Source organism: Camelus ferus, chromosome 12 (genome assembly GCF_009834535.1).
Source record: "Camelus ferus isolate YT-003-E chromosome 12, BCGSAC_Cfer_1.0, whole genome shotgun sequence".
In the NCBI taxonomy this organism is placed as follows: domain Eukaryota; kingdom Metazoa; phylum Chordata; class Mammalia; order Artiodactyla; family Camelidae; genus Camelus; species Camelus ferus.
Window position 1 is genome coordinate 22,803,434 of NC_045707.1, and position 13,667 is coordinate 22,817,100.

At 59.0% G+C, this 13,667-nt stretch overlaps 2 protein-coding genes across 4 annotated transcripts; one reads left to right on the top strand and one right to left on the bottom strand.

Annotated features, from left to right (window-relative positions):
* The first annotated feature begins 16 nt into the window (after window positions 1–16).
* On the top strand, window positions 17–5,002 carry SHMT2 (serine hydroxymethyltransferase 2). Of its 2 annotated transcripts, none has more exons than XM_006182489.3 (12): window positions 17–165; window positions 1,147–1,344; window positions 1,927–2,006; window positions 2,187–2,387; window positions 2,677–2,758; window positions 2,840–2,962; window positions 3,088–3,227; window positions 3,521–3,686; window positions 3,876–3,975; window positions 4,061–4,216; window positions 4,295–4,402; window positions 4,516–5,002. In XM_006182489.3, the coding sequence occupies exons 1-12, from the start codon at window positions 133–135 to the stop codon at window positions 4,641–4,643; spliced, it is 1,515 nt and encodes a 504-aa protein (XP_006182551.2). In that variant the 5' UTR covers window positions 17–132; the 3' UTR covers window positions 4,644–5,002. The 2 variants fall into 2 exon arrangements, with proteins under 2 accessions (XP_006182551.2, XP_014412903.2); XM_014557417.2 differs by having other exon boundaries at window positions 81–204.
* A 170-nt stretch (window positions 5,003–5,172) lies between these two features.
* On the bottom strand, window positions 5,173–10,864 carry NDUFA4L2 (NDUFA4 mitochondrial complex associated like 2). 2 transcript variants are annotated; one of them, XM_032493177.1, is made up of 5 exons: window positions 10,778–10,864; window positions 7,329–8,141; window positions 6,884–6,972; window positions 6,045–6,105; window positions 5,173–5,919 (listed from the first exon to the last, which is right to left on the bottom strand). In XM_032493177.1, exons 2-5 carry the CDS (start codon window positions 7,383–7,385, stop codon window positions 5,863–5,865), a joined length of 264 nt encoding a protein of 87 aa, XP_032349068.1. In that variant the 5' UTR covers window positions 7,386–8,141; window positions 10,778–10,864; the 3' UTR covers window positions 5,173–5,862. The 2 variants fall into 2 exon arrangements, with proteins under 2 accessions (XP_032349068.1, XP_006182553.1); XM_006182491.3 differs by lacking the exon at window positions 10,778–10,864 and having other exon boundaries at window positions 7,329–8,236.
* Between the last annotated feature and the right edge of the window lie 2,803 nt (window positions 10,865–13,667).

The following is a 13,667-nucleotide window of genomic DNA, read 5'->3' on the forward strand; positions in this document are numbered from 1 at the left end:
TAGCTTCCTGGTAGCTCTTCTCGCGCATGCGCCCTCTGTCAGTTTTCTTCCAACCCCTTACTTGCCCTGGCCGGAGTTGGTGCCTCAACCTCCTGCGGCGTCGACCTCCTGCGGCCTTGACCTCAGTTTGCGATGCTACCTTTCTCTTTGTTCTGGGCGACTCGGGTAAGAACGAGGCTCTGGAGACTGGGTGATCAGTAGAAAGTAAGCTCCCTTCCTACTCTAGCTTCCATTCACAAACTTGGCGTTCTCTTGGCTTTTCCACCCACGTGGTCTGGGTCTTGGGGGACCAGGAAGGAGGATGTGCAACTAGAGGATCCCTGAGACCCTAAGTGTGCACACGATGATTGGGGCCCGTCCGCATTACGGGAACCAGACGCCCCAGGGCCTTGTGACCGCCCGTTTGACGTGGCATTAGGGAAGAAAACAGCACTGGATGCCCCCAGGGAACCTATGCTGGCCCACGAGTGGGGTTCCTGGCCTGGCCTGGCGAGCTGAGTCTTGCAAGCTCTGAGCCGTGCGGATGATGCAACTGTGCACTCCTGCTTGCATCAGGGGTCCTGTGACTCTGTGGGCTGGAAGGAGGTGCAAAGAGTGGGGAGCCCAAAGTACAACATGTGGGTTCTGGCTTCCCTGCCAGCAGTCCCTCCACCCCCAACCTCTTCCCCAGGGGTTGCTAAGGGCTACCTGCCCACATCCACTGCTCTGGAAATCACCTGTACAGCCATTGCCCTAACCCTTGCCAGCTTGATTGCCTCCCCGCTGCCCCCCACAGGGGTATCCTCTGAAGCCTCTGCAGGAAAACTGTATGTTCCTGTGGGTGGGGACTGCCCCTGTTCAGACACATATGCTTCTAGTGGACAGACTTTTTCCTGATGCTTTCAGAGTGGTTCATGGGCAAAGGTGGAGGGAGATTCTGAGGTGAGGTGAATGGACCGAATCAAAACCACCCCCTGGACATTGATTTCAACCTTGGTTCTAGAACTGACTTTTGAAAGTGGATGTGGGGGTGGTAAGAACTAGAACAAACTGACTAGACAACAAGCTGCTGGATATGGAGCCTGAGGGCCTGATGAGCATGGCTGAGGGTTGTTGAATGTTTTTGTCTGGGCAGTTTTTATTTAACCCTGGCTTTTCCTCCCCTAGCCTCTGCAGAGATGTGGTCAGCTGGTCGGGATGGTCATAAGGTGCCAGCACAGCGAAGCAGCCCAGACTCCAACTGGAGAAGCAACTGGGGGCTGGTCAGGCCAGGAGAGTCTATCAGACAGTGATCCTGAAATGTGGGAGCTACTGCGGAGAGAGAAGGACAGGCAATGTCGTGGCCTGGAGCTCATTGCCTCAGAGGTGAGGCCTGGGGAGAGGGGCCAGGGCTTGGGCCACTGTGGGTGCTGGAAGTAACAGCTCATCTTCCTGCTATTTCTCCAGCTCTCCCTTTCAGACTCAGGGCCTTCCTGTTGGGCCTCATCTCATTCTCTTCTTACTGTCATCTGAAGCAAAGGCAGGGCCAGACTGGATTATGGGATGGGGGCATTAAAAAGCTTCCAGATTTACACTGGAATTTGACACAACGTTGTAAAATAATTATAAATCAATAAAAAATGTTTAAAAAACAAAAGCTTCCAGAGCCTTCTGGGGCTCCTACATTCTAGTCTGGTCCCTCTTCCATCCCAGGAGGGAAGAGGAGCCTAGAAGCACAGATTTGAGTGGACAGGTGGCCTTGCTGGGGACCTGTCACACATCACAGCAGCAGGATTTCTGAGGATGCTGCCTCTGGCTCTGCCCCAGGCCTGGCAAGGAACCCTAAATGAACAGAGCTTTCTGCAGAACCCGGCTCCTCCTTGTGGCCTGGGGCTCTAGCAGGGTGGAGCTGTGGGGTCCAGGGAAGGGGGCTCAATACCTTCTGACATTGCCCCTCCCCCACCCCAGAACTTCTGCAGCCGAGCTGCGCTGGAGGCCCTGGGGTCCTGTCTGAACAACAAGTACTCGGAGGGTTATCCTGGCAAGAGGTGAGGGCTAGGCACCAGGAGGCTGAAGGACAGCCTCAGGGATGGTGCTCCCAGTGGGGGACACCTGCCTGCCCCCTCCTAGTGTGTATAGAGGAGTCGCCTTCCCAGTCCTTTGCTGCTGATCCAGGGGGATGGTGGATCCCTTTCTCTGTGCCTTGATATGCCCCCATCCCATTGCAGATATTACGGGGGAGCTGAAGTAGTGGATGAAATTGAACTGCTGTGTCAGCGCCGGGCCTTGGAGGCCTTTGACCTGGACCCTGCACAGTGGGGAGTCAATGTCCAGCCCTACTCTGGGTCCCCAGCCAATCTGGCTGCCTACACAGCTCTTCTGCAGCCTCATGACCGAATAATGGGGCTGGACCTGCCTGATGGGGGCCAGTGAGTATGGATGGCGTGGGTGATGGGCTTCTGGGCAGTGTGGGCGTGGGACCACGTACTGTGCTCTGTGCAGACGGAACAGGCCTTTCCCTGTCCTGCGAGTTACAGTGGATGAGGATGATAAGACCCTAGTAATCAGCGCCTGGCACAGGGTGAACAGAGCAATGAGGGTGGTACCTGCTAGGAGCTGTGTTCCAGGGACCGAGGCCTTTGGAGTGGGGCAGGAAGGGAGTGGATAAGTCTGGGAGTTATTCCACTCTGAACCTGACTTTTTCTTCTCCCCTCCCAGTCTCACCCATGGCTATATGTCTGATGTCAAGCGGATCTCCGCCACTTCCATCTTCTTCGAGTCTATGCCCTATAAGCTGAATGTGAGTGCTCTAGGGTGTGGGGAGGGAGCTGTGAGGAGCTGCCCACTTTCTCCTTACCGCTTTAGCTTTCTGTCTGTCCAGCCCCAGACCGGCCTCATTGACTACGACCAGCTGGCACTCACTGCTCGGCTCTTCCGACCGAGACTCATCATAGCCGGTACCAGTGCCTATGCGCGCCTCATTGACTACGCCCGCATGAGAGAGGTTGGTGGAGGGCTGGAGCACGGCCCCTCCCTCAGGGGTGGTGGGGAGACTCTGGAGAAGGCGCACCCTGGGGCAGGCCTGTGTGGGCCCTCCCCAGGCTGAGGCCTGTCTCTGTACCCGCCCAGGTGTGTGATGAGGTCAAGGCACACCTGCTGGCAGACATGGCCCACATCAGTGGCCTGGTGGCTGCCAAGGTGATCCCCTCACCTTTCCAGCATGCGGACGTTGTCACCACCACCACTCACAAGACCCTTCGCGGGGCCAGGTCAGGCTCCCCTGAGGTCAGGACTTGCCTCTCCCTTCCTTCACGCCCCACCTCCAGGGCAGAGAGGAACTCATTCCTACCTGAAGCCGTGTCTATGAGAGTTCTTCTCCTGCCCATGGTGGCAATTCCATGGCAGAGGGTTTGGGGGTGGAGGTGAGGGCTCCTCCCCTCAACCCCTGGAGTCCAGGGCACCAAACACAACTATGTTGGACTCTGATAGCCCGCAGGGGTCGGGCCCACCGGCTTTGCCCTTTCTTTTCACCTTAGATTCTGATCACCTATCTCCCACACAGGTCAGGACTCATCTTCTTCCGGAAGGGGGTGCGAGCTGTGGACCCCAAGACTGGCCAAGAGATCCCTTACACATTTGAGGACCGAATCAACTTTGCTGTGTTCCCATCCCTGCAGGGGGGACCCCACAACCATGCCATTGCTGCAGTGGCTGTGGCCCTAAAGCAGGTAAAGGAGCCTACTCTTGTGGGGTGGGCGGGGTGGGGCCTGGAGGCTCAGACCCTGCACCTGAAGTTGGAGCTGGTGGAAGGGAAGTGCCAGGGTGGGAGGGGACTGGGATGGGGTCACAACTGTGCTGGGGGTGGAGGAACAGAAGGGGCAGGACTTAAGGTGACAGCGTTGCTGTCTTATCTCCAGGCCCGCACCCCCATGTTCCGGGAGTACTCCCTGCAGGTCCTGAAGAATGCGCGGGCCATGGCTGATGCCCTGCTAGAGCGAGGCTACTCGCTGGTGTCTGGTGAGCCATGGGGTTTGCTGAGAGCCTCTGTCATCTCGGGCAGAGGCCCAGGACTCAGCACTTCCCGCTTACTGCCCGCCCTTAGGTGGCACTGACAACCACCTAGTGCTGGTAGACCTGCGGCCCAAGGGCCTTGATGGGGCTCGAGCTGAGCGGGTGCTGGAACTCGTATCCATCACGGCCAACAAGAACACCTGTCCTGGAGATCGAAGCGCCATCACACCTGGGGGCCTGCGGCTTGGTGAGACCTGGGGTACCAGGGGGGAAGGGTGGCTGCCGGGTGCGCTTGGGCTGTGCTGATCCTCCTCTGACTCCCCAGGGGCCCCAGCTCTGACTTCAAGACAGTTCCGCGAGGATGACTTCCGGAAAGTTGTGGACTTTATCGATGAAGGCGTCAACATTGGCTTGGAAGTGAAGAGAAGGACTGGTGAGTGGGCAGGACCCTGACCCCAGCCAGCCAGTTGACAGTCGCTGTCTCCCCTTCCCCTAGCTGATCTAACAGCCTTCCCGACGCCACTTTTTTCCCTCACTCCTCTCTAGCCAAACTCCAGGATTTCAAATCCTTCTTGCTCAAAGACCCAGAAACAAGTCATCGGCTGGCTGACCTCAGGCAAAGGGTGGAGCAGTTTGCCAGGGCCTTCCCCATGCCTGGTTTTGATGAGCGCTGAAGGCATCTAAGAAATGAGGCCCACAGCCTGACCTTTATTCCTCTTCCCCCAATCTGGACAAGTGGCAAGGTGGGGGGGCTGCTTATCTGCCAATTTTTTGCTGGAGGAGGAGAGGCCTCCCACTTAGGGGAAAAGCCAGGTGTGGTTCCCCTTCCCAGAATTTGTAGCCAAGAAGGTTTCTTCTTGTAACAAGACTTAGAAGGAGGCGGCTTGGGGCTTTCTGCCCTAACTGCTTCCATTATCTCAGTGTTATAGACTCCCTGCTCTTTCTTGGGGAGGGGGAGTTCCCGTTGTGAGCCAGAGGAAGGGGTGGGTTGGCACCCTCCTTTCCGTTTTTATCTAATAAAATGCTAACCTGCTCTGAGCTTCTATTACTGTGGGAGGGGTCCCCTGGGCCAGGTGGTGATTTGTCTCCCTCAACGTGTTCCTCCCTTCCCTCCCACCACCACCACAAGGACCCCCGGGGCTGCAGCCTCCTCTCTGTCTCTGATCAGAGCCGACACCAGACGTGATTAGCAGGCGCAGCAAATTCAATTTGTTAAATGAAATTGTATTTTGCCCACGGCTGCTTCTGTTTGATCCCTGGGGACGGAGGGGGGCAAGGGAGGGGTGGGGAAGGCAGGGAGAGGCCCAGGTGTGAGGCAGGAGGGGGTGCCCATTGGCACGAGAGGCAGCGGGCTTGGGCACCAGGAGGAGCGAACTGCGCAGAGGGACGTAGGTGCATCCTCACAAGCTGGCTGGGCTGTCAGGGGCGAGCCCAGTCGAGCCCAGTCGAGTCAGGGCAGCACCGCCCCTGGGCTGGCGCCTGGAGCCTGGGCTAACATGGGGCCCGCCACGTCACTTGGCAATCAGAGGCCCCTGCTTGCTCTTGGCTCACGTAGGCCACGCTCAACACGTAGCATACACACCACACCCTGTGAGGCCCGGGTAGCGGGGCAGAGGGGCTGACATGGCCCTTTTAGGTCAACCAGGATGCTGCCTGCCCTCCTAGCTCCCCCTCCCCCTCGTGAGACTCAAGCTGAGGGTCAGAGGCGCTTCCGCTGCTGGGAGTGAGGGAAGAGGCTGGGGGTGGGGCTACCTCCCCTCCTCGTGGGAACCCGGCCTGTGTAAGCAAGAGCTGGACAGGGTGGCTAGAGTGGCGCCCTGGGGTGGAGGGTGGAGAGTGGAAGAAATGAGTAGGCTGGCTGGTGGTTCACATGGACGTGCACTGCTGCCAGGCTTAGAAGTCTGGCCGGTCCTTCTTCAGCTTCTTATAGTCAGTGGAAACTGCAAGGAACTATGGGAGAGAAAGGGGGGTTGCACTGAGTGCCCAGGCCTCCCTTTGCTGGGGGTCAGGGGTTGTGGAGCTGGGATCAAGAGATGAGCGGATGGAGGTGCAACCCTAAAGCCACTGGCAAGTACCTTGTATTGGTCATTGGGGCTCAGGCGGTTCCACGGCTCTGGGTTGTTCTTTCGGTCCCAGCTGTAGAGAGGGAGGAGGGTTAGGGCTTCCTCTCTGGGAGCTAAGGGGACATCTAGGGTCTCTGCCCCCACCCCAGCACCCCTTTCTCTGTAGGGGTCCATTTCCCAGAGACTGAGACAGGAGGGGGCGCGTTATTGGGTGCTGACAAGGGAGACAAGAAGGCTGTCACTATTGTCAGTGTGGGGCCAGGTGACAGACTGACAACCTAGCCCAAGGAATCCCACCTGCTCCCTAGCACCCTAGGTTAGCCCTGCAGAGCAGAGAGGTGGGAATCAGGCAGAAATCCCAAGGTGCTGGGGTTGCAGTGATGTGCCTCGAATTGAGACAACAAATTCCACCTCTGGCGGGGCTTGGCATCTCCCTGAAGCCCATCTCTCCCCGCAGCCCTGGCCCCAGAAGCACCCCCAACAGCTCACCCAGCCACCCCCACTCCACCGTGCTTGGGCAGCAAGATAGAGGTACCCAAAGGCTGCCAGCGGTGGCGGCGGCAGCGGAGGCAGCAGAGCCACGTCGCCATGGTAACCAGGCCGGTATAAGTTCTGCAACCCAAAGCTGGCCTACTCTTCTTGAGCCACCAAGGAGTGAGGAGGAGTGAGCGGTCAGTCAGTCGGGTGGGCCCTAGGGGAGGTGGGGGCCTCCCAGGTCAGGAGCTGGCTCCAGCCCCTAGATGCCTGGGGATTTCCACCAGGACCTCTTATTCCCACCGTCCCTGAGAGGCATTCCTACCCCATCTTGCCCAACCCAGGACCCCTTACTGTGTCCCAAGCCAGGCCTTTACCAGACGTCCGGGCTGCGCAAGGCGAGCCGTAGCAAGTAGAGTGCAGCGCTGCCCATGCCCAGGCCAATGAAGCCAATCATCGGGATAAGCTGTGGGGAAGACAGAGGGCACTTTCAGGGTTGGCCCCCCTCCCAATCGCCCTTTACAAGCTTTTCTGCTCTCGCTCACCCCCACCCTGGGTCTGGCGCTCCCTCCCCTCTGGAAGCAGGGACCTGCACCCTCCCACACCACATTTCCTGCCATAGTTGCCCTCGTCCTACAGTGAGCCTGTCTGAGCTAGATTCAAGGAACATGGGGGTGAGGGGGCATATTGCAGACATAGATTGAAGGCACCCTGGAGAAAGATTAGGAGCATTGGGGAAGGCAGGATACTGGTAGATTTGGGGGCTGCAGAGGCATCCAGAGAGTTAGGAGATAGAATCATGGCTCCTGGAACCAAACTCACCCCAGGATGTCTCTTAATCTGCCGGTAGAAGCGGGCTCCAAGGCTGGTTCCTGCCATATCGCCTCTCCAGTGTCTGGTCCTCTCCAGCGGCCCTACTCCCTTGCTCCTCCTGGGGTCCCGCCCCACTCTGGGGAGGGGTCAGCCCAGCCCAGCCCAGCCCAGCCCAGCCCAGCCCAGCCTGGCTGCTTCCTCAGACTCACTCCACCTCCCATCTCTCAGCCGGGAGATTGTTAGGGAGCAGAGGGATTTCTGCTCCTCCAGTCCTGGTCCATGGGACACTATCATGCTTTGGGCTTTGGGCTGGTCCAAGGGAGAGGCCTCTCAGACTCTGACCCAGAGACTGATTGAGGGGGGATCCAGAAGTGGGAGAAAGGACTCACCAGGGGACAGACAGGCCTCCAGCAAAGCACAGATGTGGAGTGTTCACAGGGAGGACCAGGAGGGGTTGGTGACGAGTGAAGGTATCTGCAAAGCTTCCCTGATACCCTGAGAGCCACCCAGGAGCTGTCAGGTCTTGGGGACTCTGCTTCTGTCTCCCTCCACAGGATAGTGGGAAGAGGAGGCAGACAGAGAGACCGACAGAACTAAAGTTGCCCCAGCCGCTCTAGTCTGGGCAGTTTTTCCAAGTTGTATTGTGGTTGGCCTGGAATAGTGTTTGGAGAACAGGGGAGCCAGGCATTATCATAAATCTGGCTCAGGATAAAATAAGTCAGTTATTAAAGTCTAGGGGCTTGAGAGACTTTTTCCCTCTGCCTACCTTGGGTAGGGGGTGAAGGTGGAGAGCCATCCAAGGAAGCCACTTTATGCCTCTGGCTGTGATAGAGAGAAAGCAAATGGAGTGAAGGAAATAAGGAAAGATAGAAAAGATGTTGAAGGAGGGATGAGAACAAGACAGAGAGAGGTATAGAGCGATTTCCTCCCTTTGCACAACCAACTCAGGTGTGTGCTATGTTGTCAGGGTGGGAAGGCTCATTGCCACTGTTTTTGAGGAACTGGGATCCAAGGGACCCAGGAGCTGAACCCTAATCACCTCTCCCCACTACTATGCTAACTTCTACCCTCCCTGCTGCGCAGCTACCCATCCTACAGAGCTGCCCCACTTCTCCACTCCAGGACCCCGTGGTGTCCAGGCAGGGTCGAGTTTTGCACCCACCGCTGGGCCTCTCGGACGAGGCATCCTTTCCTGTGGGTCCTCTTCCTCTTCCCCACCCTCCTTTCACTGATACCTCCCCCGCCTCCTGTGCTGACAAGCTCGGCTGTAATTAGGCTGCGGGGTCCTGGGCTTTCCGCCTCCCTCCGGCGGATAATGAGATAAAGTGTCAGAGACACGGGGAGAACAAAGAGACAGAGACTCGGTGCTTACGTGTGTGGGGGGCAGGGGAGGGGGACTGACGGGGTGTCAGGGCCTGGAGCAGAGCAGAGCCCGGCCCTCCCCGAGCACTCGCACCTCCAGGGCTGGGTCAGGGACTGGAGTGTCCTATCACCTGTGCCCCCTAGCCCTCCAGCCTCTGGAACTAAAAGTTAATCCTGGAGCTTGAGGTGCCACACAGCTGGGCTGCACATCTGGCTCTGAGTGGCACAGCTGGGGCGCCAGGACGCAGACAAGGATGTCTGGCTCCTGCGTCACGCCTCTTAGCTTCTTGGGCCCTTGCCTGTCTTCCGGTGCTCTTCCTTGTGATGTCCAGTGACCTGAGCCTATCACATTCTGGACTCTCCGCTCCGCTTCTTTCCTAGAGCCGCTGGGGATCCTCCTGCCTTGGGCCTCTGCCCTTGCTCTCCGAGTTTCTTACTATATCATTACTTCTGCTCTGGCCTCTCTGGGGGTCCTTGACCCTTCACCTGCTTCTGGTACTTGTCTCTGTCCCCTTCTCTGTGACCCTATTTCTAAGTCCCCTCCCATCTCTGAATTGTGGTCTCTGGGACTGAGCTGAGACACGGAACTTGGGCTCCAGATCCCATTTCTTCCCACCATCCCGCACTTTACCACCAGAAGGACTCAGGTCATGCTGACCGAGCCGGCAGAAGTCATTAGCTGCGGATTAGGCGTGGCTGGGGGCAAGCGGGTGCCCCCCTGGGATCCAACTCTGAACGCTAAACTGCACAGGACGCTAATCCGCGCTCTGGCGGAGTTGAATGTCAAAAGCAGCTGGGCTCGAGGGAGAGAGCCGGCATCGGGGCCGTGGGCGCGGGCGCCCCCTGGAGGCGGAGCTGCTCTCAAGCGCTTAGGGGAGGTGCCTCGGGCGCCTCCTGTCGGACCGCGCCGGCCCTGCGCTCCGCGGCTTTCGAGTAGGTAAGTTAGGGCCAGGCGGGTCGGTACCTGCCGGCACGCGGTTCCTGCCACTCCCGCCGCCAAGGTAGTGGGTCCTGCAGCCTCCACTCTTCTGTGTGAGGTGGGGCCGAGTGGAAGGAAGGAGAAGGGACGCAGAAGCTCCCAACTCGCCAGCCGCGGGCACCCCAGGTTCAGGCTGGTTCCTCTCGCCAGGCTGGGTGTCCCAAGACGCCTGGGGCTCCGTCTCTGCTCTGAGTCTCCCCTGCGACCCTGCCTGATCCAGTCTCTGGCTGCCCTTTTTCTGCCCCTTCTTCAGGCCTCGTCTGTCACTGTCTCTTTTCCTTCTCATTCTGTCTGTCTCTCCCTCTGCAGCTCTCTTTACTTGGCTTTGTCCCTCTGCATCTGTTTCTGTGTCTGCCTGTGTTTGTCTCTCCTTCCCTCTACATCTCTCTACCTCGCTGTCTCTCTTTCTCTGTCACTCTCTTTATCTCTGTCTCCCCCTTCCTATTTCCCAGTTCTGTTACTATTCTTTGGCTTGCTGCCCCTGGGGGTCTGCACCAGTCCAACGAGACAGCCTGGGGACACCTTGGGGCACTGCCCAGCGTCCCCTTCCCAGTCACTTCCACATTCCTGTCACCTTCGTGCGGCCTCCGTCTTTCCTCTGCTGCAGTGGGGCGTGGAGGGGGCGCCCTGGAGAGAAGACACAGTACCCAGCATCTGCTCGGGAGCCCGGGGCCCCTGCCCCCTCTGTCACTATTAAGGGCGCAGGGTCCCGAGGCCCTGAGATGATCATGATTGCATCAGCCAGACAGCCTCGGAGCCAGGAGCCGCCCGGCGAGCAAACCAGCGAGACAAAGACGCCCGCGCCATCTGTTTATGCAAAGCACTCTCCGCCGGGGACCCCGGCGTCCCGATGCCTGGCCCTGTTCGGGGCACGGGGTCATGAGCCCGCTCCTGCCTGGCGCCCCCGCCGCGCTGCAGCTCCCCCGCTCCCCAGCACCCAGAGGGGCCGCGGGGCGAGCAGAACGGAGAGGGGCGGGGGGTGTTGATGTGATTGGAGCGGACGCGGCTGTTTCTTCAATAATGGATGGAGATGATGCGGACCGCGGAGCCAAGCCCGCCCGGAGAGGAGAGAGGAATAGAAATGGAGAGAAGAAGGGGCGGGGGGCGGGAGACTCACCCTGGCAAGCGCGCGCGAACCCGCGCACACACACGAGCGTGTGTGCGTCACACTGTCATTCGAATACACGCCGCCGCGGCGAAGCTCACACCCAGGCACACGCCCACGAACTGTCACCAAGACACACACACCTGCAGGCAGAGACGCCAGAGCAACACACTCACCAGAGGCTTTTCCTGATTCTCACACAGTTCTGCAGACAGAGGCACACGGAAATGCCCACAAGCGGGGCACACGCAGGCATGAAGAATGCACAGATAGGTAGATATGTCAAAGCAAATATGCACACCCAGACACTCAGGGGCTTAGACAGCCAAAAATCTTAGAGGTTGGGGATGAGGGCAGAATGGGGACAAGACACATTCAGCGGCACAGACATATACCAGGCGCGCGCGCGCACACACACACACACACACACCTGGGGGCATTGACACCCATAATCTGCAGGAGCACAGAGACACCCCTACCTACCCCTACACATTCAGTTTCTTACCCACACTTATGCAGGAGTTGCTGCCTGTGCCCTGCGGTGGTGAACTGTGCCAGAGAGGTCGCTGGCGTTCCCTGAAGCAGGCCTTGTTAATGTAGCCATGTAATGAGGTTCTGGTGATAGGAGATGCCTGGGGCTGTGGACACTTGTGCACCCGCTTGACTGCCTACAAACTTCCTTCCTTGGCCCACAGGGCCGGTGGTGTGGACTGTAGGCCACTCTGGCCAGAGCCTCAACCCCAACCCCAGCAGCTGGGGGAGAGGGGGGTACCATATCGGCAGCTGCTTAGGGAGACTCCCAGGATCCCCAACACAGCCAGGAGGCAGGCTCATCTCTGGTGTTGCCCAATCTTTTGACTTCAAGGGGCACTTTATTTGCTAAGAGCAGGGTGGGCACTGGGGAGGGATAGGATGCCACTTGGGTCCTGAACCCTGGTAACCGGGCCCCTCCTTTGGTCTGTTTTCAATTCAGTCAGCTCCTTGGCCCAGACTTATGACCTTTGCAGCGTAAGGCAGCATCATCCATCACCTAGGCTGCAGCTTGCAGGAGTGGGGGCGTTAGGGGGCTCACACAAGGTCGCTGTCCCTCTTGCCTCCCTCTCCTGAGACCTGCTCTCTGCCCGCCGGCCAGGGCTCAACCGGCGGGCAAGCCCTGGGGGGAGGTGTGTCCAAGGTGCTCACCTATAACTGGGCCTTGTGTCCCCACCCTGGCACCCGGCACCCCAGCACCCGGCCTTCTAGCTCGGCACAGCCGGCCTCCCTGCTCCTCCCGCCCTCCCTCTCTCGGGCCCTTTGCTTAATTTCCTATTAACTGCTGATAAATCCAATTAAACTGCCGCTCTAATTAGGGACAGCTGCCGGCTCCGCGAGGCGGGGGAGGAGGGTGCCCCTCGAGTGTAGGGGGAGAGAACAGCCTCTCTCTCCGCTTCTCTGTACCCCCACACCCGCATCGCCGCCCAATGAGCCAGTAAATTGGTTTTGCTTCAGCATTGTGGGGGAGGCCCTCTTGAGGATCTCGGGTCGGGGGGCTCTGGGTTTGAGTCCTCCAGATCGCTTGATGAAGAGTTGCGACCAGAGCCCTATATGTCTTCACCCCCCGCCCCCACATTTGTGGTGGGCGGGTCCCGAGGAGGAATGGGCGCAAAAGGGTTAATGTGGGTGTGGTGGTGGAGGGGGGAGGCTTGTGATCTGCTCCTTTTCTAGCCCAAGCGTGATTCAAGGGGGCTGCCTGAGTCTTTCTTTACGACCCCATCGCCACCCCCAGGCATCCGGGACAGTCAAGGGCAAAGGGAACAGGAAACCGAACCAGATTCTGAGCCTAGTTTTCCCGTGTGCTTCCCTACCCCCAACACACCTCGGCCTTCTGGAAGGAAGGGGGGCGCGCCCGTCCTGGGCCCTCCTCTTCCCCAGCCCAGCTGAGCCTCTGCCCTCCCCCCCGCCAGCAGCAGATGGTGCCCAGGCTCCCGCTGCCAACCTTGCTAGGCGGTGCCAACCTCAGGCCTGGCAGACAACCGGCAGAAGAGAAGAGGATCTCCTGGCAGGCCAGGCTGACCCTCCCCCATCCTCCGTCAAGCTCAAGACCCTCCGCCAGCCCCACTCCAGCGGCCACCCCAGGTTGCTTCTTACTGGTGGGCTCCCAGGTCCCTAAACTCCTCGTATCCTTCAGCTCCCTTTCCCACACCTTCCCTCTCCCTGCCACCTGCCACCCAGACCGGGGCCGGTTATTTGCATATTTACATATGCAAATAATAACATTTGCATACAGCGCATCGTAGGGGGCTCCGCGTGAGCCAGTTAGCTGTCTGCCCCGCGCCCTCTCACTCCGTACCTGTCGCAAAGGGCTGGAGCGGGGGCCGCGCAGGAGGGGTTAGGCCCCCTGGCCTCGTTCGCTTAGTTCCCGGAGGACGTGAGGAAGTGTTGCCATGGAGACGGCACGCACCCCACCCCCTCCCAAGCCCAGGGTCTCCGGCTTGGTGTCTTCAGTTCTCTCCTCTCCCCACCCTCCCCACCGCCCCCACCCCACGCTGGTCCCTCGCTCTCCAACCGAGATCTCGCATCGCCCCCTGGCGGCCTAGCTCGGCAGTGATCCAGGTTCGGAAATGTAAGGGGCTCGCCACCGCTAAATCGCCAAGAGCTAGGGGACCTACCTTGCTAGCCGTCTTGCTCTCAGCAGCAGAGGCGCGCGGGCGGTGATCCCAGTCCAGTTCCCCTTTCTTCACTGACGACAGAGCCCTCGCCTGGCGGACGCATAACTCTCCCCACCTCGCACCAGCCTCAGCCCAGATGGGTCTCGGGTTACCCGATCGTAGTTAGGTAAAACAGCTGGGGAGGATTCTCCACCTCTTCGTAAGGCCCTCTGCTCCCGCTTCTCCCTCTCCCTTCGGCACCCAGTTAAAAAGCA

Excerpts from the sequence above, each read along its gene's own strand:
- SHMT2 (XM_006182489.3), top strand. The coding sequence starts at position 133 with ATGCTACCTTTCTCTTTGTTCTGGGCGACTCGG. Across the intron at positions 166-1,146 it reads CTTTGTTCTGGGCGACTCGG|CCTCTGCAGAGATGTGGTCA; the intron begins GTAAGAACGAGG and ends TTCCTCCCCTAG. Across the intron at positions 2,007-2,186 it reads GAGGGTTATCCTGGCAAGAG|ATATTACGGGGGAGCTGAAG; the intron begins GTGAGGGCTAGG and ends ATCCCATTGCAG.
- NDUFA4L2 (XM_032493177.1), bottom strand. The coding sequence starts at position 7,385 with ATGGCAGGAACCAGCCTTGGAGCCCGCTTCTACCGGCAGATTAAGAGA. Across the intron at positions 6,106-6,883 it reads TTGCGCAGCCCGGACGTCTG|CTGGGACCGAAAGAACAACC; the intron begins GTAAAGGCCTGG and ends CCCTCTCTACAG. Across the intron at positions 5,920-6,044 it reads GCCCCAATGACCAATACAAG|TTCCTTGCAGTTTCCACTGA; the intron begins GTACTTGCCAGT and ends TCTCTCCCATAG.